A 24335-nucleotide genomic window follows, 5' to 3' on the forward strand; every position below is an offset into this window, starting at 1 on the left:
CGCTTCAGGTCAAAGTCCGGTAGCGCGAGCACGTCCCGTCGGATGAAATATGCTAATTTTTTGAGATAGGGATTTGGGGTTTTCATGAGCTGTAGCCAAAATCATCAGTATTAAAACAATAAAAGACCTGAAATATTTCAGTTGGTGTGCAATGAATCTAAAATATATGAAAGTTTAATTTTTATCATTACATTATGGAAAATAATGAACTTTTTCACCATATGCTAATTTTTTGAGAAGGACCTGTATAAAGTGCACCACCAGAGGGCGGTAGTTCTCAGACTCATGAGGTATTTAGGTTTATAAATATGAACGTTTGCGTGGATTCATAAATGAGTCACCAGGGGTCATTGGTGCTCATGTTCTGTTCCAGACGGAAACGTGTTCTCTTAAACACACAGCGGACTCAGAATGGAGGAGAGAGTGCAGATTTATTGATTTACAGGAATAAACGACAGAAGCAGATCTTTATCTTCCTCTCCTGGCTCCTCTGAACGAGCCCCCCTTGATCTTCTTCCTCACACCGCTCGACTGCTCTCCATCTTCATCTTCCTCCGCTCGGGGCCGCTTCCTCTTGTCTGAGCTCTCCTTCATTTCCTGACAGAGAAACACAGCCGTCACACACACACACACACTCCTTAACCCCATCCCAAACCCGGCAGGACGTACGATTCGTGCAAATCTCTGGGCTTCGCTGACTCGCTCCACCAGCATCATCACTTCCTCTTCCTGTGTGGGGAAGGCGGGAAGTTTCTTCCCAATCAGCGTCTCGATTCGCTGGAACAGCTCCACATCATACCTGCACACACACATGCACATGTGTTTTTTATACTGTACAAAGCGTATTTTCTATTCCCCTACACTGCCTCCGCCCCTAAACCTACCCGTCACAGGAAACATTCTGCATCTTTACTTTCTCTAGAAAACTCATCCTGTATGATTTATTAGACTTTTGAAAAGTGGGGACATGGGTCATGTCCTCATATTTCACCCTCTCCTGTAATGCCTGTCATACCCATGTCATTATACACATTCGTGCCCTGATATTTCACAAAAACATGCCCACACACACACACACACACACACACACACACACACACACACACACAGGAGCACTTCCTCTCGAGAGACTCTCTAAAACCATCACAACATCAATGCCTAACCCTTGAGATGTGCAGGATTAAAGCTTGAAATGGCTCAGTCCCTAACCCCAATGACACGAGTCCCTAACCCCAATGACACGAGTCCCTAACCCCAATGGCACGAGTCCCTAACCCCAATGGCACGAGTCCCTAACCCCAATGACACGAGTCCCTAACCCCAATGACACGAGTCCCTAACCCCAATGACACGAGTCCCTAACCCCACTGACACGAGTCCCTAACCCCAATGACACGAGTCCCTAACCCCAATGACACGAGTCCCTAACCCCAATGACACGAGTCCCTAACCCCAATGACACGAGTCCCTAACCCTAATGACACGAGTCCCTAACCCCAATGACACGAGTCCCTAACCCCAATGACATGAGTCCCTAACCCCAATGACACGAGTCCCTAACCCCAATGACACCAGTCCCTAACCCCAATGACACGAGTCCCTAACCCCAATGACACGAGTCCCTAACCCCAATGACACGAGTCCCTAACCCCAATGGCACGAGTCCCTAACCCAATGTCACGAGTCCCTTACCCCACTGACACGAGTCCCTAACCCCACTGACACGAGACCCTAACCCCACTGACACGAGTCCCTAACCCCAATGACACGAGTCCCTAACCCCAATGACACGAGTCCCTAACCCCACTGGCACGAGTCCCTAACCCTAATGACACGAGTCCCTAACCCCAATGGCACGAGTCCCTAACCCCACTGGCACGAGTCCCTAACCCCACTGACACGAGTCCCTAACCCCAATGACACGAGTCCCTAACCCCAATGGCACGAGTCCCTAACCCCACTGGCACGAGGCCCTAACCCCAATGGCACGAGGCCCTAACCCCAATGGCACGAGTCCCTAACCCCAATGGCACGAGTCCCTAACCCCAATGGCACGAGTCCCTAACCCCACTGACACGAGTCCCTAACCCCACTGACACGAGTCCCTAACCCCAATGGCACGAGTCCCTAACCCCAATGGCACGAGTCCCTAACCCCAATGACACGAGTCCCTAACCCCAATGACACGAGTCCCTAACCCCACTGACACGAGTCCCTAACCCCAATGGCACGAGTCCCTTACCCCAATGGCACGAGTCCCTAACCCCAATGGCACGAGTCCCTAACCCCACTGACACGAGTCCCTAACCCCACTGACACGAGTCCCTAACCCCACTGACACGAGTCCCTAACCCCAATGCCACGAGTCCCTAACCCCAATGGCACGAGACCCTAACCCCAATGGCACGAGTCCCTAACCCCACTGGCACGAGTCCCTAACCCCACTGGCACGAGTCCCTAACCCCAATGGCACGAGTCCCTAACCCCAATGGCACGAGTCCCTAACCCCAATGGCACGAGTCCCTAACCCCACTGGCACGAGTCCCTAACCCCAATGGCACGAGTCCCTAACCCCAATGGCACGAGTCCCTAACCCCAATGGCACGAGTCCCAAACCCCCAATGGCACGAGTCCCTAACCCCCAATGGCACGAGTCCCTAACCCCCAATGGCACGAGTCCCTAACCCCAATGGCACGAGTCCCTAACCCCAATGGCACGAGTCCCTAACCCCACTGGCACGAGTCCCTAACCCCACTGGCACGAGTCCCTAACCCCACTGGCACGAGTCCCTAACCCCAATGGCACGAGTCCCTAACCCCAATGGCACGAGTCCCTAACCCCAATGGCACGAGTCCCTAACCCCAATGGCACGAGTCCCTAACCCCAATGGCACGAGTCCCTAACCCCACTGACACGAGTCCCTAACCCCAATGGCACGAGTCCCTAACCCCAATGACACGAGGCCCTAACCCCAATGACACGAGGCCCTAACCCCAATGACACGAGGCCCTAACCCCAATGGCACGAGTCCCTTACCCCAATGGCACGAGTCCCTAACCCCAATGGCACGAGTCCCTAACCCCAATGGCACGAGTCCCTAACCCCAATGGCACGAGTCCCTAACCCCAATGGCACGAGTCCCTAACCCCAATGGCACGAGTCCCTAACCCCAATGGCACGAGTCCCTAGCCCCAATGGCACGAGTCCCTAACCCCCAATGACACGAGGCCCTAACCCCCAATGACACGAGGCCCTAACCCCCAATGACACGAGGCCCTAACCCCCAATGACACGAGGCCCTAACCCCAATGACACGAGGCCCTAACCCCCAATGACACGAGGCCCTAACCCCCAATGACACGAGGCCCTAACCCCCAATGACACGAGGCCCTAACCCCCAATGACACGAGGCCCTAACCCCCTATGACACGAGTCCCTAACCCCACTGACACGAGTCCCTAACCCCACTGACACGAGGCCCTAACCCCAATGACACGAGGCCCTAACCCCAATGGCACGAGTCCCTTACCCCAATGGCACGAGTCCCTAACCCCAATGGCACGAGTCCCTAACCCCAATGACACGAGTCCCTAACCCCCAATGACACGAGTCCCTAACCCCAATGACACGAGGCCCTAACCCCAATGACACGAGGCCCTAACCCCAATGGCACGAGTCCCTTACCCCAATGGCACGAGTCCCTTACCCCAATGGCACGAGTCCCTAACCCCAATGGCACGAGTCCCTAACCCCAATGGCACGAGTCCCTAACCCCAATGACACGAGTCCCTAACCCCAATGGCACGAGTCCCTAGCCCCAATGGCACGAGTCCCTAGCCCCAATGGCACGAGTCCCTAACCCCCAATGGCACGAGTCCCTAACCCCAATGACACGAGTCCCTAACCCCAATGACACGAGTCCCTAACCCCACTGACACGAGTCCCTAACCCCAATGACACGAGTCCCTAACCCCAATGACACGAGTCCCTAACCCCAATGACACGAGTCCCTAACCCCAATGACACGAGTCCCTAACCCCAATGACACGAGTCCCTAACCCCAATGACACGAGTCCCTAACCCCAATGGCACGAGTCCCTAACCCCAATGGCACGAGTCCCTAACCCCAATGGCACGAGTCCCTAACCCCAATGGCACGAGTCCCTAACCCCAATGACACGAGTCCCTAACCCCATTGACACGAGTCCCTGACCCCAATGACACGAGTCCCTGACCCCAATGACACGAGGCCCTGACCCCAATGACACGAGGCCCTGACCCCAATGACACGAGGCCCTAAGCCCAATGACACGAGGCCCTAAGCCCACTGGCACGAGTCCCTAACCTCACTGGCACGAGTCCCTAACCCCATTGACACGAGTCCCTAACCCCAATGACACGAGTCCCTAACCCCAATGACACGAGTCCCTAACCCCAATGACACGAGTCGCTAACCCCAATGGCACGAGTCCCTAACCCCAATGACACGAGGCCCTAACCCCCAATGACACGAGTCCCTAACCCCCAATGACACGAGTCCCTAACCCCAATGACACGAGTCCCTAACCCCAATGGCACGAGTCCCTAACCCCAATGGCACGAGGCCCTAACCCTAATGTCACGAGGCCCTAACCCTAATGACACGAGGCCCTAACCCTAATGACACGAGTCCCTAACCCCAATGACACGAGGCCCTGACCCCAATGACACGAGGCCCTAACCCCAATGACACGAGGCCCTAACCCCAATGACACGAGGCCCTAACCCCAATGACACGAGGCCCTAACCCCACTGGCACGAGTCCCTAACCCCATTGACACGAGTCCCTAACCCCAATGACACGAGTCCCTAACCCTAATGACACGAGTCCCTAACCCCAATGACACGAGTCGCTAACCCCAATGACACGAGTCGCTAACCCCAATGGCACGAGTCCCTAACCCCAATGACACGAGGCCCTAACCCCAATGACACGAGTCCCTTACCCCAATGGCACGAGGCCCTAACCCCAATGACACGAGGCCCTAACCCCAATGCCACGAGTCGCTAACCCCAATGGCACGAGGCCCTAACCCCAATGATACGAGGCCCTAACCCCCAATGACACGAGTCCCTAACCCCAATGACATGAGTCGCTAACCCCAATGGCACGAGGCCCTAACCCCAATGATACGAGGCCCTAACCCCCAATGACACGAGGCCCTAACCCCAATGACACGAGTCGCTAACCCCAATGGCACGAGGCCCTAACCCCAATGATACGAGGCCCTAACCCCCAATGACACGAGTCCCTAACCCCAATGACATGAGTCCCTAACCCCAATGACACGAGTCCCTAACCCCAATGGCACGAGTCCCTAACCCAATGTCACGAGTCCCTAACCCCAATGACACGAGTCCCTAACCCCAATGACACGAGTCCCTAACCCCAATGACACGAGTCCCTAACCCCACTGGCACGAGTCCCTAACCCCAATGACACGAGTCCCTAACCCCAATGACACGAGGCCCTAACCCCAATGATACGAGGCCCTAACCCTAATGGCACGAGTCCCTAACCCCAATGACACGAGGCCCTAACCCTAATGACACGAGTCCCTAACCCCACTGGCACGAGTCCCTAACCCTAATGACACGAGGCCCTAACCCTAATGGCACGAGTCCCTAACCCCAATGACACGAGGCCCTAACCCCAATGACACGAGGCCCTAACCCCAATGATACGAGGCCCTAACCCCAATGACACGAGTCCCTAACCCCACTGACACGAGTCCCTAACCCCAATGACACGAGTCCCTAACCCCAATGACACGAGTCCCTAACCCCACTGACACGAGGCCCTAACCCCAATGGCACGAGTCCCTAACCCCAATGATACGAGGCCCTAACCCCAATGTTATGAGAGTGACTGACTGTGTGACGAAGGTGATGGATTTCCCAGATCTCCCTGCTCTCGCTGTGCGGCCCACGCGGTGGATGTAGTCCTGCGGAGGGAGAGCACAGCTAGCATTAGCAAACACCGAAGGGAGAACACAGCTAGCGTTAGCAAACACTTTCAACAACAAACACAAATAAACCATTTAATGAAGTAAATTACATCCAGTGCCTCCGGAAAGTTTTCACAGTGCTTTGACACTTTTCCCACATTTAAGCCTTAATAAAACATTTATTAAAATTATTTTTTATCCCTCAATTCTACAAACAATACCCATAATGACAATCTGAAAGAAGTTTGTTTGAAATCTTTGCACATTTTTAAAAACTATAAAGCTAATCCTCCCATGTCCATAAGCCTTTGCTCATTATTACTATTGGGCAGTTTCTCCAGTTCTTCTGTGCAGGACCTCTCAAGCTCCATCAGGTTGGATGAGGAGCGTCGGCCATGTTTAGATCTCCAGAGATGTTAAGTCAGGTTTGGGCTCAAGCACATTCCCAGAGTCATCCCGTAGCTGCTCCTGTGTTATCTTGGCTGTGTTTAGGCTCGATGTCCTATTAGAAGATGACCCTTCACCCCATTCTGAGGTCCAGAGTGCTCTGGAGAAGGTGTTCATCAAGGATGTCCCCGTACATTGCTGCATTCATCTCTTCCTCGATCCTGACTAGCCTCCCAGTTCCTGCCACTGAAAAAACCCCACACCATGATGCTGCCACCACCATGCTTAACTGTAGGCATGGGATTGGCCAGGTGATGAGTGGTGCCTGGTTTCCTCTACTCAGCGGGTCTGAGTTGAGCCTTTGAGTGTGTGTGGATGCGTTACACTGTGATATATGAGAGTATAGTGTGTAATGCGAGTACCTTTGAGTGTGTGTGGATGCGTTACACTGTGATATATGAGAGTATAGTGTGTAATGCGAGTACCTTTGAGTGTGTGGGGATGCGTTACACTGTGATATATGAGAGTATAGTGTGTAATGCGAGTACCTTTGAGTGTGTGTGGATGCGTTACACTGTGATATATGAGAGTATAGTGTGTAATGCGAGTACCTTTGAGTGTGTGTGGATGCGTTACACTGTGATATATGAGAGTATAGTGTGTAATGCGAGTACCTTTGAGTGTGTGTGGATGCGTTACACTGTGATATATGAGAGTATAGTGTGTAATGCGAGTACCTTTGAGTGTGTGTGGATGCGTTACACTGTGATATATGAGAGTATAGTGTGTAATGCGAGTACCTTTGAGTGTGTGTGGATGCGTTACACTGTGATATATGAGAGTATAGTGTGTAATGCGAGTACCTTTGAGTGTGTGGGGATGCGTTACACTGTGATATATGAGAGTATAGTGTGTAATGCGAGTACCTTTGAGTGTGTGTGGATGCGTTACACTGTGATATATGAGAGTATAGTGTGTAATGCGAGTACCTTTGAGTGTGTGTGGATGCGTTACACTGTGATATATGAGAGTATAGTGTGTAATGCGAGTACCTTTGAGTGTGTGTGGATGCGTTACACTGTGATATATGAGAGTATAGTGTGTAATGCGAGTACCTTTGAGTGTGTGTGGATGCGTTACACTGTGATATATGAGAGTATAGTGTGTAATGCGAGTACCTTTGAGTGTGTGTGGATGCGTTACACTGTGATATATGAGAGTATAGTGTGTAATGCGAGTACCTTTGAGTGTGTGTGGATGCGTTACACTGTGATATATGAGAGTATAGTGTGTAATGCGAGTACCTTTGAGTGTGTGTGGATGCGTTACACTGTGATATATGAGAGTATAGTGTGTAATGCGAGTACCTTTGAGTGTGTGTGGATGCGTTACACTGCGATATATGAGAGTATAGTGTGTAATGCGAGTACCTTTGAGTGTGTGTGGATGCGTTACACTGTGATATATGAGAGTATAGTGTGTAATGCGAGTACCTTTGAGTGTGTGTGGATGCGTTACACTGTGATATATGAGAGTATAGTGTGTAATGCGAGTACCTTTGAGTGTGTGTGGATGCGTTACACTGTGATATATGAGAGTATAGTGTGTAATGCGAGTACCTTTGAGTGTGTGTGGATGCGTTACACTGTGATATATGAGAGTATAGTGTGTAATGCGAGTACCTTTGAGTGTGTGTGGATGCGTTACACTGCGATATATGAGAGTATAGTGTGTAATGCGAGTACCTTTGAGTGTGTGTGGATGTGTTACACTGCGATATATGAGAGTATAGTGTGTAATGCGAGTACCTTTGAGTGTGTGTGGATGCGTTACACTGTGATATATGAGAGTATAGTGTGTAATGCGAGTACCTTTGAGTGTGTGTGGATGCGTTACACTGTGATATATGAGAGTATAGTGTGTAATGCGAGTACCTTTGAGTGTGTGTGGATGCGTTACACTGTGATATATGAGAGTATAGTGTGTAATGCGAGTACCTTTGAGTGTGTGTGGATGCGTTACACTGTGATATATGAGAGTATAGTGTGTAATGCGAGTACCTTTGAGTGTGTGTGGATGCGTTACACTGTGATATATGAGAGTATAGTGTGTAATGCGAGTACCTTTGAGTGTGTGTGGATGCGTTACACTGCGATATATGAGAGTATAGTGTGTAATGCGAGTACCTTTGAGTGTGTGGGGATGCGTTACACTGTGATATATGAGAGTATAGTGTGTAATGCGAGTACCTTTGAGTGTGTGTGGATGCGTTACACTGTGATATATGAGAGTATAGTGTGTAATGCGAGTACCTTTGAGTGTGTGTGGATGCGTTACACTGTGATATATGAGAGTATAGTGTGTAATGCGAGTACCTTTGAGTGTGTGTGGATGTGTTACACTGTGATATATGAGAGTATAGTGTGTAATGCGAGTACCTTTGAGTGTGTGTGGATGCGTTACACTGTGATATATGAGAGTATAGTGTGTAATGCGAGTACCTTTGAGTGTGTGTGGATGCGTTACACTGTGATATATGAGAGTATAGTGTGTAATGCGAGTACCTTTGAGTGTGTGTGGATGTGTTACACTGTGATATATGAGAGTATAGTGTGTAATGCGAGTACCTTTGAGTGTGTGTGGATGCGTTACACTGTGATATATGAGAGTATAGTGTGTAATGCGAGTACCTTTGAGTGTGTGGGGATGCGTTACACTGTGATATATGAGAGTATAGTGTGTAATGCGAGTACCTTTGAGTGTGTGTGGATGCGTTACACTGTGATATATGAGAGTATAGTGTGTAATGCGAGTACCTTTGAGTGTGTGGGGATGTCGTAGTTGATGACACAGTCCACATGTGGGATGTCCAGCCCGCGGGACGCCACATCGGTCGCTAGCAGAACCGAGCGGGACTTAGCCTTGAACTTGTTGAGCGCGCCGAGACGCTTGTTCTGAAGATAGAGACACACGTCAGACACACACACACACACTCAGGCTCGAGACGTGACACACACACACACTCCGGCTCGAGATGTGACACACACACATACACACACACACACCTGAGTCATCTGTCCGTGCAGAGGAATGGCCGTGATGCCCAGGTTCCGGAGCAGCAGCGCCACACGCTGGGCGTTATTACACGTGCCGCAGAAGACCATGAAGGAGTTCCCAGCCAGCTCGTTCAGGATGGAGACTAGATAGCAGTCCTGTGACACACACACACACACACACACACACACGTGAGAAACACGCCAGAGGACAGAGATGCCATGGCTCAGAGACGAACGGGATGCGGGAGGAACCTTGTACTTTGATGGGATGAATATGTAGAACTGCTGGAGTTTTTCAACTGTGGCGTATTTGGTGTTGACTGCGCACTTGACAGGGTCTCGTAGAGCCGCACGCTGCAGCTTCTGCACCTAAAAAACACACACACACACATCAACACACACTCGACTGCAGCGGCGGCCGCGTCTCACACACACACACAGTGGACTCATACCTTCTTAGTCATGGTGGCCGAAAACAGGAATGTTCGTCTGTCGCGCGGAATGACCTTCAGGACTTTATCCACCTGAGAGAGAGAGAGAGTGTGTGTGTGGGCATGTTTTTGTGAAATATCAGGACACAAATGTGTATGACACAGGTATTACAGGAGAGGGTGAAATATGAGGACATTACCCATGGCCCCACTTTACAAAAGGCTTATAAATCACACAGAATTAGTTTTTTCAGAAAGTAAAGATGCAGAATGTTTCCTGTGATGGGTAGGGGCTTTGTGTTTAGGGGTTGGGGCAGTGTGTGTGTGTGTGTACCTCAGACTCAAAGTCCATGTTGAGGATGCGGTCAGCCTCGTCCATCACCAAGAACTTGAGTGCACGCAGATTAAACCCTTTGGTGTTCTCCAGGTGATCGATCAGGCGGCCCGGAGTTGCTGAGAGTCAGAGAACAGGAGTCAGTGTGTGTGTGTGTGTGTGTGTGTGTGTGTGTGTGTGTGTGTGTGTGTGTGTGTGTGTGTGTGTGTGTGTGTGTGTGTGTGTCTGTCCATCCAGGCCACACACTCGGACCTAACCATCAAAGCATCAAGCGCTCATGAAGATTCTCTTACCGATGACCACGTGAGGTTTCTTGGCCAGAACCAGAGCCTGAGACATCATATCAATCCCTCCGACGATAACAGCTGCAACACACACACACACACACACACGTTAGGGTTAGGGTTATGAGATAGGAAGGGTTGAGTTAGGGTTATGAGAAGGGAAGGGTTTTGGGTGAGTACCGGTCTTGACGCCGATGCTGGATCCGAGCGCATCGAACTGCTCTGCGATCTGGAAGGCTAGCTCTCGAGTGGGCGTGAGGACGAGTGTGTGAAGCCGCTGCGCAGACGCTAGCAGAGACTGGAGGATAGGCAGAGCAAACGCACCGGTCTTCCCTGAGCCCGTCTCTGCCAGACCGATGACATCCCGACCTGTGCGCACACACACACGCACAGGGGTTAGCAGTGAGAGTGTCTCTGTCTGTGTGTGTGTGTGTGTGTGTGTGTGTGTGTGTGTGTGTGTGTGTGTGTGTGTGTGTGTGTGTGTGTGTGTGTGAGAGTGTGGCAGCTCACCCTCCAGAGCCACAGGAATGGCCTCGATCTGGATCTTGGTGGGGTTCTTCCAGCCCAGCTGATCGCAGGCTTCACACAGAACCTCCGTGACGCCCTGAAAAAGCACAAACACTGAGGTGAGGTAAGGTGTCATTGAGAGTTAGCTAATATTATAGTCTTTTACTCGTTTAGAAGAGTCGAGAAATGATCATGGACGTGTCAGCTGCTGAAGAGATGGATATTGAACTCCAAAGGACTTTAGCAAAACTTATTCCAACCCTTGCCAACAGAAAAGAGGACGAGAATGCGAGTCGAGTCCAAATACGCCACCCAAAGCACGGCTGCTCAACTAACGTTACGTCAGGTCCAGCAATTTTTTTTAATATTAGTTATTGATTTCTGTAAGGCGTTTGACACCACTGAACATGCGTTATTGATCTAATGATCGCAGTCAGAGATTTGCTATGGGCCGAGGGATAAGACGAGGCTGTCCCATATCACCTTCTCTCTTCATATTGGTCACTCAGGTCACAGCGGCTCATTCCACAACAGCAGGTTTCATTTCAGTGATAGGAAAAGAGACTAAACTCAGCCGATATGGGCCGAGGGATAAGACGAGGCTGTCCCATATCACCTTCTCTCTTCATATTGGTCACTCAGGTCACAGCGGCTCATTCCACAACAGCAGGGTTCATTTCAGTGATAGGAAAAGAGACTAAACTCAGCCAATATGGGCCGAGGGATAAGACGAGGCTGTCCTATATCACCTTCTCTCTTCATATTGGTCACTCAGGTCACGGCGGCTCATTCCACAACAGCAGGGTTCATTTCAGTGATAGGAAACGAGACTAAACTCAGCCGATATGGGCCGAGGGATAAGACGAGGCTGTCCTATATCACCTTCTCTCTTCATATTGGTCACTCAGGTCACGGCGGCTCATTCCACAACAGCAGGGTTCATTTCAGTGATAGGAAAAGAGACTAAACTCAGCCAATATGGGCCGAGGGATAAGACGAGGCTGTCCTATATCACCTTCTCTCTTCATATTGGTCACTCAGGTCACGGCGGCTCATTCCACTACAGCAGGGTTCATTTCAGTGATAGGAAAAGAGACTAAACTCAGCCGATATGGGCCGAGGGATAAGACGAGGCTGTCCTATATCCCCTTCTCTCTTCATATTGGTCACTCAGGTCACGGCGGCTCATTCCACAGCAGCAGGGTTCATTTCAGTCACTATAGGCAGCGCTACTGTTACTTTAAGACCTGCTCACATCTCATATACACACACACACGACTTTACTTTCACTTAAGACATAACTGACTGTGTTTATATATGTTAACCTTGTGTGTATTTGACAGCATTAATGCAGTAAGACTAAACTTTACCAGGCTTTTAGTCTCGTTCACCAGACTTCTTATCTATGAAGTCCCTCCTTCAGAAACAGGTAACGAGTTCTGATTGGGCCAGCGCTTCCCTTGTTGTGATTGGACAGCGGCTTAGCACACTTTGCCCGGAGAGGCGATGCAAGCGCTGAATGCGCGCTAGAGCATTCACGTGTTTCTGTAGGAGGGACTTCATAGAACAAGGAAATCATCAGGCCGTTTGTAGGACAGAGGAAACACGCGCCGTGTGAAGGCAACGGTGTGAAAAATACTGTGTGTTTTTACACGCGAAACATGAACTCATGTTATATTGCACACTGTAAACACAATCAAAGCTTCGAAAACACACACCTGTAACTAAAAGTGTAGCAGTGGAAACAAAACAGTGTATTGGTCAAACATACAATATTAATCTGACAGCTACCAAACATTGTAAACATATAAAACATATGTGTATATATTCTTATAAATTAGTTATATAACAATTGTGCATTCAAATCTAAAATATAATTTAGGGCTCGACATTAAGCATGCTCCTGTCTCTCCTTCGGATACGTACATCGGTCATTCACTTGAGCAAAACATGTTCTTGCCCTGAAAAAAGTTAGATTTGTGTGTGTGTGTGTGTGTGTGTGTGTGTGTGTGTGTGTGTGTGTGTGTGTGTGTGTGTGTGTGTGTGTTCTGAAGCAATATTCTCAGTGTTCAATCAGCTTTGACATATTTTAAATCTGCATATTTGTGATATTTTACCTTTATAAAGGGCATTTTCCCCTAATCTTATTAAATATAAGCTACGCTTCAGGTTTCATATTATATTCTTAAATTTGATATACATTCAATTAAAATAAGACACTATAGGGATGTTACCAATCAAATTAAATTATTTACCCAGAAAAAAATACTACTGCATTAAATAATGTTATGTGATTTGTATTTTTGAATAAACAAAATAAATGTTGAAAAATATAGGAAACTAAACCACCAGTAGGTGGCAGTAGATGAGTCTTAATGAGCGAGTCATTGAGTCATTAAATCAAACAATTCATTCAAACGACTGATTCCTTTAAGAACGAGGCAGTCGTTTACGAAGAGGTTATTGAATCTTTGATTCAACCGTTTGATTCAAACACTGAATCATTCAGAACACGTGAGACGCGTTATGGTTCTGCGGTTTTGATCTATTTTCGCAGCAGAAATAGAGCAAAAAGACTCAATATTGCATCTAAAATGTAAGTAACTAATGTTAATGATTGTTTATGGAGCTGTCATAGGAAATCAGTGTCATTTTAATCATGATGGTGTTCAGGGAAACAGCACATTTGGTTGTGTGATGTTGTTTAACTGTATGTTATAAAGATAAAAGCGTAACATTTTGAATGTTTACCGCTATTACTATGTGTGAGCGGCGCTTTCTTGATTTCTCCTCAAGATGCACGAGCGTCAGCAGCGCGTTATTACCGTCAGTTCATTACATTAGCCTTTAGCCACATCCACTATCAGCCACTTAGACCATATCCACTATCGGTCCACTCCTGTAGTTTTGCTGAGCTGCAGGAATGCAGCGAGCTCATGGTGTTCTGGATTAAACTGGTAGTATTGCCGATAGACGATCTAGTTGGCGTGGCAAGCGTCAAATATCTCTACACATCCGACTCTCTGGCTCGCTCCATGTTGCTTCGGCATGCGACACACACACACACACACACACACACACACACACACACACACACACACACACACACACACACACACATCAAGCAGCCGAGATCAAGCTGCTGAATGACGCAGGTTCTGAACACACCTGGATCGGCCTCTGGATCTGTTCATTTTTCCGATCCCCGATCCAGCTTTGTCGTCAGTATCGCGGCCCAAACTATTTGCCTTGTTCAACTTGTTGTGTTTTGTTCTACTAAATATGAAGATATTAAGTGTAAAAGAGTATGGTGAATAATAAGTTCATTAATATTACAGTTAGAGCAGAACGTTCCCTGTCCAGGAGCTGCTCCAGCGCTTCCGTGTGGATTCAGCAAACGTACGTCAGTCTCGAGTCAATGCCAGCGGCCCGTTCTCCGTACCTCGCTAAACACATCCGAGATCATCTGACAGATCCCAGATCTCGCTAAACACATCCGAGATCACCTGACGGATCCCAGATCTCGCCGAACACATCCGAGATCACCTGACGGATCCCAGATCTCGCCGAACACATCCGAGATCACCTGACGGATCCCAGATCTCGCCGAACACATCCGAGATCACCTGACGGATCCCAGATCTCGCCGAACACATCCGAGATCACCTGACGGATCCCAGATCTCGCCGAACACATCCGAGATCACCTGACGGATCCCAGATCTCGCCGAACACATCCGAGATCACCTGACAGATCCCAGATCTCGCCGAACACATCCGAGATCACCTGACGGATCCCAGATCTCGCTGAACACATCCGAGATCACCTGACGGATCCCAGATCTCGCCGAACACATCCGAGATCATCTGACAGATCCCAGATCTCGCCGAACACATCCGAGATCATCTGACGGATCCCAGATCTCGCCGAAAACATCCGAGATCATCTGACGGATCCCAGATCTCGCTGAACACATCCGAGATCATCTGACGGATCCCAGATCTCGCCGAACACATCCGAGATCATCTGACAGATCCCAGATCTCGCCGAACACATCCGAGATCATCTGACGGATCCCAGATCTCGCCGAAAACATCCGAGATCATCTGACGGATCCCAGATCTCGCTGAACACATCCGAGATCATCTGACGGATCCCAGATCTCGCTGAACACATCCGAGATCATCTGACGGATCCCAGATCTCTAATCTAGTTATATAGTTCATTACTGACTGACCCTGGGTCTGGGACTCTAGTAATAGTTCATTACTGACTGACCCTGGGTCTGGGACTCTAGTAATAGTTCATTACTGACTGACCCTGGGTCTGGGACTCTAGTAATAGTTCATTACTGACTGACCCTGGGTCTGGGACTCTAGTAATAGTTCATTACTGACTGACCCTGGGTCTGGGACTCTAGTAATAGTTCATTACTGACTGACCCTGGGTCTGGGACTCTAGTAATAGTTCATTACTGACTGACCCTGGGTCTGGGACTCTAGTAATAGTTCATTACTGACTGACCCTGGGTCTGGGACTCTAGTAATAGTTCATTACTGACTGACCCTGGGTCGGTAACTCTAGTAATAGTTCATTACTGACTGACCCTGGGTCTGGGACTCTAGTAATAGTTCATTACTGACTGACCCTGGGTCAGTAACTCTAGTAATAGTTCATTACTGACTGACCCTGGGTCTGGGACTCTAGTAATAGTTCATTACTGACTGACCCTGGGTCAGTAACTCTAGTAATAGTTCATTACTGACTGACCCTGGGTCAGTAACTCTAGTAATAGTTCATTACTGACTTACCCTGGGTCAGTAACTCTAGTAATAGTTCATTACTGACTGACCCTGGGTCTGGGACTCTAGTAATAGTTCATTACTGACTGACCCTGGGTCAGTTACTCTAGTAATAGTTCATTACTGACTGACCCTGGGTCAGAAACTCTAGTAATAGTTCATTACTGACTGACCCTGGGTCAGTAACTCTAGTAATAGTTCATTACTGACTGACCCTGGGTCAGTAACTCTAGTAATAGTTCATTACTGACTGACCCTGGGTCTGGGACTCTAGTAATAGTTCATTACTGACTGACCCTGGGTCAGTAACTCTAGTAATAGTTCATTACTGACTGACCCTGGGTCGGTAACTCTAGTAATAGTTCATTACTGACTGACCCTGGGTCAGTAACTCTAGTAATAGTTCATTACTGACTGACCCTGGGTCGGTAACTCTAGTAATAGTTCATTACTGACTGACCCTGGGTCTGGGACTCTAGTAATAGTTCATTACTGACTGACCCTGGGTCTGGGACTCTAGTAATAGTTCATTACTGACTGACCCTGGGTCGGTAACTCTAGTAATAGTTCATTACTGACTGACCCTGGGTCAGTAACTCTAGTAATAGTTCATTACTGACTGACCCTGGGTCGGTAACTCTAGTAATAGTTCATTACTGACTGACCCTGGGTCTGGGACTCTAGTAATAGTTCATTACTGACTGACCCTGGGTCTGGGACTCTAGTAATAGTTCATTACTGACTGACCCTGGGTCGGTAACTCTAGTAATAGTTCATTACTGACTGACCCTGGGTCTGGGACTCTAGTAATAGTTCATTACTGACTGACCCTGGGTCAGTAACTCTAGTAATAGTTCATTACTGACTGACCCTGGGTCGGTAACTCTAGTAATAGTTCATTACTGACTGACCCTGGGTCAGTAACTCTAGTAATAGTTCATTACTGAGTGAGCCTGGGTCAGTAACTCTAGTAATAGTTCATTACTGACTGACCCTGGGTCAGTAACTCTAGTAATAGTTCATTACTGACTGACCCTGGGTCAGTAACTCTAGTAATAGTTCATTACTGACTGACCCTGGGTCAGTAACTCTAGTAATAGTTCATTACTGACTGACCCTGGGTCAGTAACTCTAGTAATAGTTCATTACTGACTGACCCTGGGTCAGTAACTCTAGTAATAGTTAATTACTGACTGACCCTGGGTCAGTAACTCTAGTAATAGTTCATTACTGACTGACCCTGGGTCAGTAACTCTAGTAATAGTTCATTACTGACTGACCCTGGGTCAGTAACTCTAGTAATAGTTCATTACTGACTGAGCCTGGGTCAGTAACTCTAGTAATAGTTCATCACTGACTGACCCTGGGTCAGTAACTCTAGTAATAGTTCATTACTGACTGACCCTGGGTCTGGGACTCTAGTAATAGTTCATTACTGACTGACCCTGGGTCAGTGACTCTAGTAATAGTTCATTACTGACTGACCCTGGGTCTGGGACTCTAGTAATAGTTCATTACTGACTGACCCTGGGTCAGTAACTCTAGTAATAGTTCATTACTGACTGACCCTGGGTCTGGGACTCTAGTAATAGTTCATTACTGACTGACCCTGGGTCAGTAACTCTAGTAATAGTTCATTACTGACTGACCCTGGGTCAGTAACTCTAGTAATAGTTCATTACTGACTGACCCTGGGTCTGGGACTCTAGTAATAGTTCATTACTGACTGACCCTGGGTCAGTAACTCTAGTAATAGTTCATTACTGACTGACCCTGGGTCAGTAACTCTAGTAATAGTTCATTACTGACTGACCCTGGGTCAGTAACTCTAGTAATAGTTCATTACTGACTGACCCTGGGTCGGTAACTCTAGTAATAGTTCATTACTGACTGACCCTGGGTCTGGGACTCTAGTAATAGTTCATTACTGACTGACCCTGGGTCGGTAACTCTAGTAATAGTTCATTACTGACTGACCCTGGGTCAGTAACTCTAGTAATAGTTCATTACTGACTGACCCTGGGTCAGTAACTCTAGTAATAGTTCATTACTGACTGACCCTGGGTCGGTAACTCTAGTAATAGTTCATTACTGACTGACCCTGGGTCTGGGACTCTAGTAATAGTTCATTACTGACTGACCCTGGGTCGGTAACTCTAGTAATAGTTCATTACTGACTGACCCTGGGTCTGGGACTCTAGTAATAGTTCATTACTGACTGACCCTGGGTCAGTAACTCTAGTAATAGTTCATTACTGACTGACCCTGGGTCGGTAACTCTAGTAATAGTTCATTACTGACTGACCCTGGGTCAGTAACTCTAGTAATAGTTCATTACTGACTGAGCCTGGGTCAGTAACTCTAGTAATAGTTCATTACTGACTGACCCTGGGTCAGTAACTCTAGTAATAGTTCATTACTGACTGACCCTGGGTCAGTAACTCTAGTAATAGTTCATTACTGACTGACCCTGGGTCAGTAACTCTAGTAATAGTTCATTACTGACTGACCCTGGGTCAGTAACTCTAGTAATAGTTCATTACTGACTGACCCTGGGTCAGTAACTCTAGTAATAGTTCATTACTGACTGACGCTGGGTCAGTAACTCTAGTAATAGTTCATTACTGACTGACCCTGGGTCAGTAACTCTAGTAATAGTTCATTACTGACTGACCCTGGGTCAGTAACTCTAGTAATAGTTCATTACTGACTGAGCCTGGGTCAGTAACTCTAGTAATAGTTCATCACTGACTGACCCTGGGTCAGTAACTCTAGTAATAGTTCATTACTGACTGACCCTGGGTCTGGGACTCTAGTAATAGTTCATTACTGACTGACCCTGGGTCAGTGACTCTAGTAATAGTTCATTACTGACTGACCCTGGGTCTGGGACTCTAGTAATAGTTCATTACTGACTGACCCTGGGTCAGTAACTCTAGTAATAGTTCATTACTGACTGACCCTGGGTCTGGGACTCTAGTAATAGTTCATTACTGACTGACCCTGGGTCAGTAACTCTAGTAATAGTTCATTACTGACTGACCCTGGGTCAGTAACTCTAGTAATAGTTCATTACTGACTGACCCTGGGTCTGGGACTCTAGTAATAGTTCATTACTGACTGACCCTGGGTCAGTAACTCTAGTAATAGTTCATTACTGACTGACCCTGGGTCAGTAACTCTAGTAATAGTTCATTACTGACTGACCCTGGGTCTGGGACTCTAGTAATAGTTCATTACTGACTGACCCTGGGTCAGTAACTCTAGTAATAGTTCATTACTGACTGACCCTGGGTCAGTAACTCTAGTAATAGTTCATTACTGACTGACCCTGGGTCAGTAACTCTAGTAATAGTTCATTACTGACTGACCCTGGGTCAGTAACTCTAGTAATAGTTCATTACTGACTGACCCTGGGTCAGTAACTCTAGTAATAGTTCATTACTGACTGACCCTGGGTCAGTAACTCTAGTAATAGTTCATTACTGACTGACGCTGGGTCAGTAACTCTAGTAATAGTTCATTACTGACTGACCCTGGGTCAGTAACTCTAGTAATAGTTCATTACTGACTGACCCTGGGTCAGTAACTCTAGTAATAGTTCATTACTGACTGAGCCTGGGTCAGTAACTCTAGTAATAGTTCATCACTGACTGACCCTGGGTCAGTAACTCTAGTAATAGTTCATTACTGACTGACCCTGGGTCTGGGACTCTAGTAATGGTTCATTACTGACTGACCCTGGGTCAGTGACTCTAGTAATAGTTCATTACTGACTGACCCTGGGTCTGGGACTCTAGTAATAGTTCATTACTGACTGACCCTGGGTCAGTAACTCTAGTAATAGTTCATTACTGACTGACCCTGGGTCTGGGACTCTAGTAATAGTTCATTACTGACTGACCCTGGGTCAGTAACTCTAGTAATAGTTCATTACTGACTGACCCTGGGTCAGTAACTCTAGTAATAGTTCATTACTGACTGACCCTGGGTCTGGGACTCTAGTAATAGTTCATTACTGACTGACCCTGGGTCAGTAACTCTAGTAATAGTTCATTACTGACTGACCCTGGGTCAGTAACTCTAGTAATAGTTCATTACTGACTGACCCTGGGTCAGTAACTCTAGTAATAGTTCATTACTGACTGACCCTGGGTCTGGGACTCTAGTAATAGTTCATTACTGACTGACCCTGGGTCAGTAACTCTAGTAATAGTTCATTACTGACTGACCCTGGGTCAGTAACTCTAGTAATAGTTCATTACTGACTGACCCTGGGTCTGGGACTCTAGTAATAGTTCATTACTGACTGACCCTGGGTCAGTAACTCTAGTAATAGTTCATTACTGACTGACCCTGGGTCTGGGACTCTAGTAATAGTTCATTACTGACTGACCCTGGGTCAGTAACTCTAGTAATAGTTCATTACTGACTGACCCTGGGTCAGTAACTCTAGTAATAGTTCATTACTGACTGACCCTGGGTCTGGGACTCTAGTAATAGTTCATTACTGACTGACCCTGGGTCAGTAACTCTAGTAATAGTTCATTACTGACTGACCCTGGGTCAGTAACTCTAGTAATAGTTCATTACTGACTGACCCTGGGTCAGTAACTCTAGTAATAGTTCATTACTGACTGACCCTGGGTCTGCGACTCTAGTAATAGTTCATTACTGACTGACCCTGGGTCAGTAACTCTAGTAATAGTTCATTACTGACTGACCCTGGGTCAGTAACTCTAGTAATAGTTCATTACTGACTGACCCTGGGTCTGGGACTCCTCTATTTCCTGACTGTATATATTAAATGCTTTGGTTTGGCGTGTCTAATGTCATTTCTCCGGCGCAATAACTCCGATCTTTCCTGTATTCACCAAGGGCGTAGGTTTGGTCTCCGCTTTGGTGGGGACATCCCACCAGGTTTGCCCAGATTATATAGTCTATTATTTATCACTGAGTATGGAAATGCACCATAGTTTAGGAATGAATACGATTATTAATTTATGAGGCTTTTCGGCCCAATCCAGTACCATAATAATAATAAAACAAAATACTCTTTACTTGTCAAGTTCATAAATGATTTTCAAAACTGATTTGGAAAAAAACACAACATGCACACAAAATTACTTATTTTCAGTATAAAAAATGATTGTGGACTGGATATTTTTTTTACCTCGCTCTTATCACATTATTGAGCATGTCAAAGATTAGTAACAACTTTAGATTTGATGCATTGTTAGTTTTTGTACAGGATCAGTTTTTGTTTTTCCTTCATTTACTGTTCCTGGCTGTTTTTGCCCCATTGACTTCCATTATAACCACATGTTTTTGATTGTAAAGCCATAATGCTATATAATCCCTTTCAAAAGCGAAATATATTTACCAATATATTTTCTTGAACTATATTTTAATATATGGAATAATACATTGATGGTATTATAAAATATATTATATATTCACGCAATATATTGCAAAATATACAAATGATTGCCGCTTTCAATATATTGCAATATATTGGAAAATATAAATATTCAATCCCATATATGTGAATATATTGCATGATATTTTCAAATATCTTGCAATATATTTTTGTTTCGTAAGGGATCATGCACAATCACTTTTTATATTGAAAATAAGTTATTTTGTGTGTAAGTTTTTTTTTTCCAAATCAGTTTTGAATCAGTTTTTGAAAATCATGTATGAACTTGGCATTTAAAGAGTGATAGTAGTGATAAGAGTGACAATCAAACAATGACAACAGCTCAACAATAAACATGGAATCAAGCAGGTCTATGCAAGCTTGCAACAGAACACATTTTATATTATTTTACATTTGATTATTTTATTTATTTCTAAAGAACTCTTTAGTAGCCTATATTGGTGCACTTTAAAGGGATGGCTCACCCAAAAATAAAAATCCTGTCATCATTTACTCTCCATCATGATGTCCCAAACCTGTGTGAGTTTCTCTGTTCTGCTGAACACAAAAGAAGATATGTTGAAGAAATGTTGTAACCAGGCTGCTTTGGGGGCACCATTGCCTTCCATGGTAGGAATTCAACATAACAGAAATGCATACAGGTTTGGATCAACTTGAGGGTGAGGAAATTGACAGATTTTTAGTTTTTAGGTGCGCTGTCTCTTTAAGCAGTCATTTTGAACCAGTAACCACTTTACTGACAAAAATGTTCTGAAATTCAAAAATTTAATTTAATTTAATTTTCTATATTAATTTACTATTATGACTATATTAGTATGCAATTATTTGTCCCATTTTTATCTAAATATTTTTTAAATGTCAAACTTTATATGACAGGATTATTTATTATTAATATAGCCTATAGCTAAATGATAAAAATTAATAACATTAATTAGGCTATAATCTATTAATTAACCGGTCTAATGTCTAGAAAAATAAGTCTGCCAAGCTTTGATAATGTATGGAATATTATATTAATATATTATCCATTAAATGGCCTACCTAGAAGCAGGGATGTGTCCGTCATCGCTGCTGCTTTCAGTCGGAGACACTGAAAAGCTTCTGCAAAGGGGACAGACCCACTGATGGCTTTTTTTCTATTCAGCCCTATATCTGGAAATCCTCTTACGTTTAAACGGTGGACGCGAGCTCGACATGTTTTTAAAAAAACGCGCAAGTTTACAGCGCATGCTCTCTAGACTCCGTCGCTATGGCAGCAGCAAAGCCGCTAAAACCCAATCTTGTGCATCGCGTCCCGTATTGGCTTGGTACGGCGGGATGCGTCATTTTGCTTGTAAATACGGGACGGTGAAGCAGTCGATTCTGTTCCCTTCCGGAATTCCTGTTCCCCCTTAACGAAGCATGTCTGTTGATAGCGGATGCAAGAAGCACCAAGCACAGCTGGGTGTACGGAAAGCGAAAAAGGCCAAAAGTGTTGGCGCTACTTCCAAATGTCAAAATGTAAAATGTGACAAACACCTGTGACCATCTAACCAAAGCCTTGGTAAACAATACATTGAAATCGATAATACACTTTAAAATGGACAAGAAATAAGCATGGTTAAACTGCGCTTCTAAAAACAAGTAAAAAAAAAACAAACAAAAAAAACCTTTTTGAACCTTTCGGCTTCCCGTACATCCCGTGAGCGCTTCGTGCTCCCGTTATTTCTGACGGTACGCATGGTAGCTCGGCAACTACGAGTGACTCGCAGTGTGTTTGCGTAAAGGGGAACAGACATTCCGAAGGGAAACAGACATTCCGAAGGGAAACAGACATTCCGAAGGGAAACGGACATTCCGAAGGGGAACAGACATTCCGAAGGGAAACGGACATTCCGAAGGGAAACAGACATTCCGAAGGGAAACAGACATTCCGAAGGGAAACAGACATTCCGAAGGGAAACAGACATTCCGAAGGGAAACGGACATTCCGAAGGGAAACAGACATTCCGAAGGGAAACGGACATTCCGAAGGGAAACAGACATTCCGAAGGGAACAGAATCGACTGCTTCACCGGTACGGAATCGATCCATATAGCAGCACGAAGGAGTTTGCTCAAATATTGGTGGGGACAATTTTGCCATCTTAAAATGTTGATTGGGACTAGTACCTAGTGTTCCCCCCCCCCCCCCCTAAACCTACGCCCATGGTATTCATCCTCTTGTGTAATCGACGCCCCATCCTAAATAAACCCGTCTCTGCTGGGATACCCTGAAATTGTGAATATTCCGATCTAATATGATTTCTGAGCTGTAAGGTGTCCAGAATAATAATCCTCCACGGTGTGTACACTGCGCTTCCTTATACAACTTTAATATCATATTCATGTGAAAAACGGGCTAAGCTTAGCCAATCTTTGAACATCTTATACTTTACACAATATGGTACTATATTAGATAAAATTCAAAAGCAAAAAAGACCTGTGGAGCTTTTTGTTACTTCAGAGCGTTATAGTTTTAACCCTGTCGTGATTTACTGGTGTTTACAGGTTTCGTTTTATACTTGTTGTGAGTTGTATATTCATGTTTTGTATATATTTTTGCATCAATAAGAAAAAGACATTAAACTCAGACAAATCCCTTGTGTGTGTGTGTGTGTGTGTGTGTGTGTGTTATAACCCGATGATGATAACACGCAGATGAGATTTAAACGCGCGCTCCTCGTGTTTGACCGGCAGGCGGCGCGACACTAAACACGCACCACAGTTCCGCGAAATCACCTCAATATCAGCCCTAAAGGCCAATATTAGATCCAGAAAGCGCCTTAATAACAGACAGCCCGTCCTAATAACAATAATGACCGCGTGTGATGAAGACTGACCAGATCTCTGAAGCTCTTGTGCGTCTCCTCGGGGTGTGTGTCCTCATTCGGCTCGCTGTGTGTGTCCTCGGTGTGTGTGTCCTCATTCGGCTCGGTGTGTGTGTGTTCTTTCGGCTCGGTGTGTGTCGCGTTGCTCTCGTCTTCGGCTCCGTGTGTGTTTTTCTCTTCTTCATCTGAAGACGCGTCTCTGAGATCCGCCATGTTTGCGGCGCCGCGGTACCCACGTGTGTTGAAGCCCCGCCCCCG

The 24335-nt window shown here is 46.3% G+C and overlaps 1 protein-coding gene across 1 annotated transcript; it reads right to left on the reverse strand.

Annotated features, from left to right (window-relative positions):
* Window positions 1–412: 412 nt before the first annotated feature.
* Window positions 413–24335, reverse strand: ddx47 (DEAD (Asp-Glu-Ala-Asp) box polypeptide 47). The gene is made up of 12 exons (XM_067428257.1): window positions 24090–24335; window positions 10991–11084; window positions 10661–10849; window positions 10490–10561; window positions 10197–10315; window positions 9884–9955; window positions 9684–9800; window positions 9441–9587; window positions 9192–9329; window positions 5915–5985; window positions 670–799; window positions 413–597 (listed from the first exon to the last, which is right to left on the reverse strand). Exons 1-12 carry the CDS (start codon window positions 24288–24290, stop codon window positions 469–471), a joined length of 1479 nt encoding a protein of 492 aa, XP_067284358.1. The 5' UTR covers window positions 24291–24335; the 3' UTR covers window positions 413–468.

This window comes from Pseudorasbora parva, chromosome 2, assembly GCF_024679245.1.
Source record: "Pseudorasbora parva isolate DD20220531a chromosome 2, ASM2467924v1, whole genome shotgun sequence".
Taxonomy (NCBI): Eukaryota; Metazoa; Chordata; class Actinopteri; order Cypriniformes; family Gobionidae; genus Pseudorasbora; species Pseudorasbora parva.

What these genes read in the sequence shown, in the direction of transcription:
- ddx47 (XM_067428257.1), bottom strand. Translation starts at nt 24,290, where the DNA reads ATGGCGGATCTCAGAGACGCGTCTTCAGATGAAGAAGAGAAAAACACA. An exon ending in ACATGGACTTTGAGTCTGAG is followed by an intron (nt 9,956 to 10,196) that starts GTACACACACAC and finishes TCTCTCTCTCAG; the next exon opens with GTGGATAAAGTCCTGAAGGT. An exon ending in ACATCCCCACACACTCAAAG is followed by an intron (nt 5,986 to 9,191) that starts GTACTCGCATTA and finishes CTCCCTCCGCAG; the next exon opens with GACTACATCCACCGCGTGGG.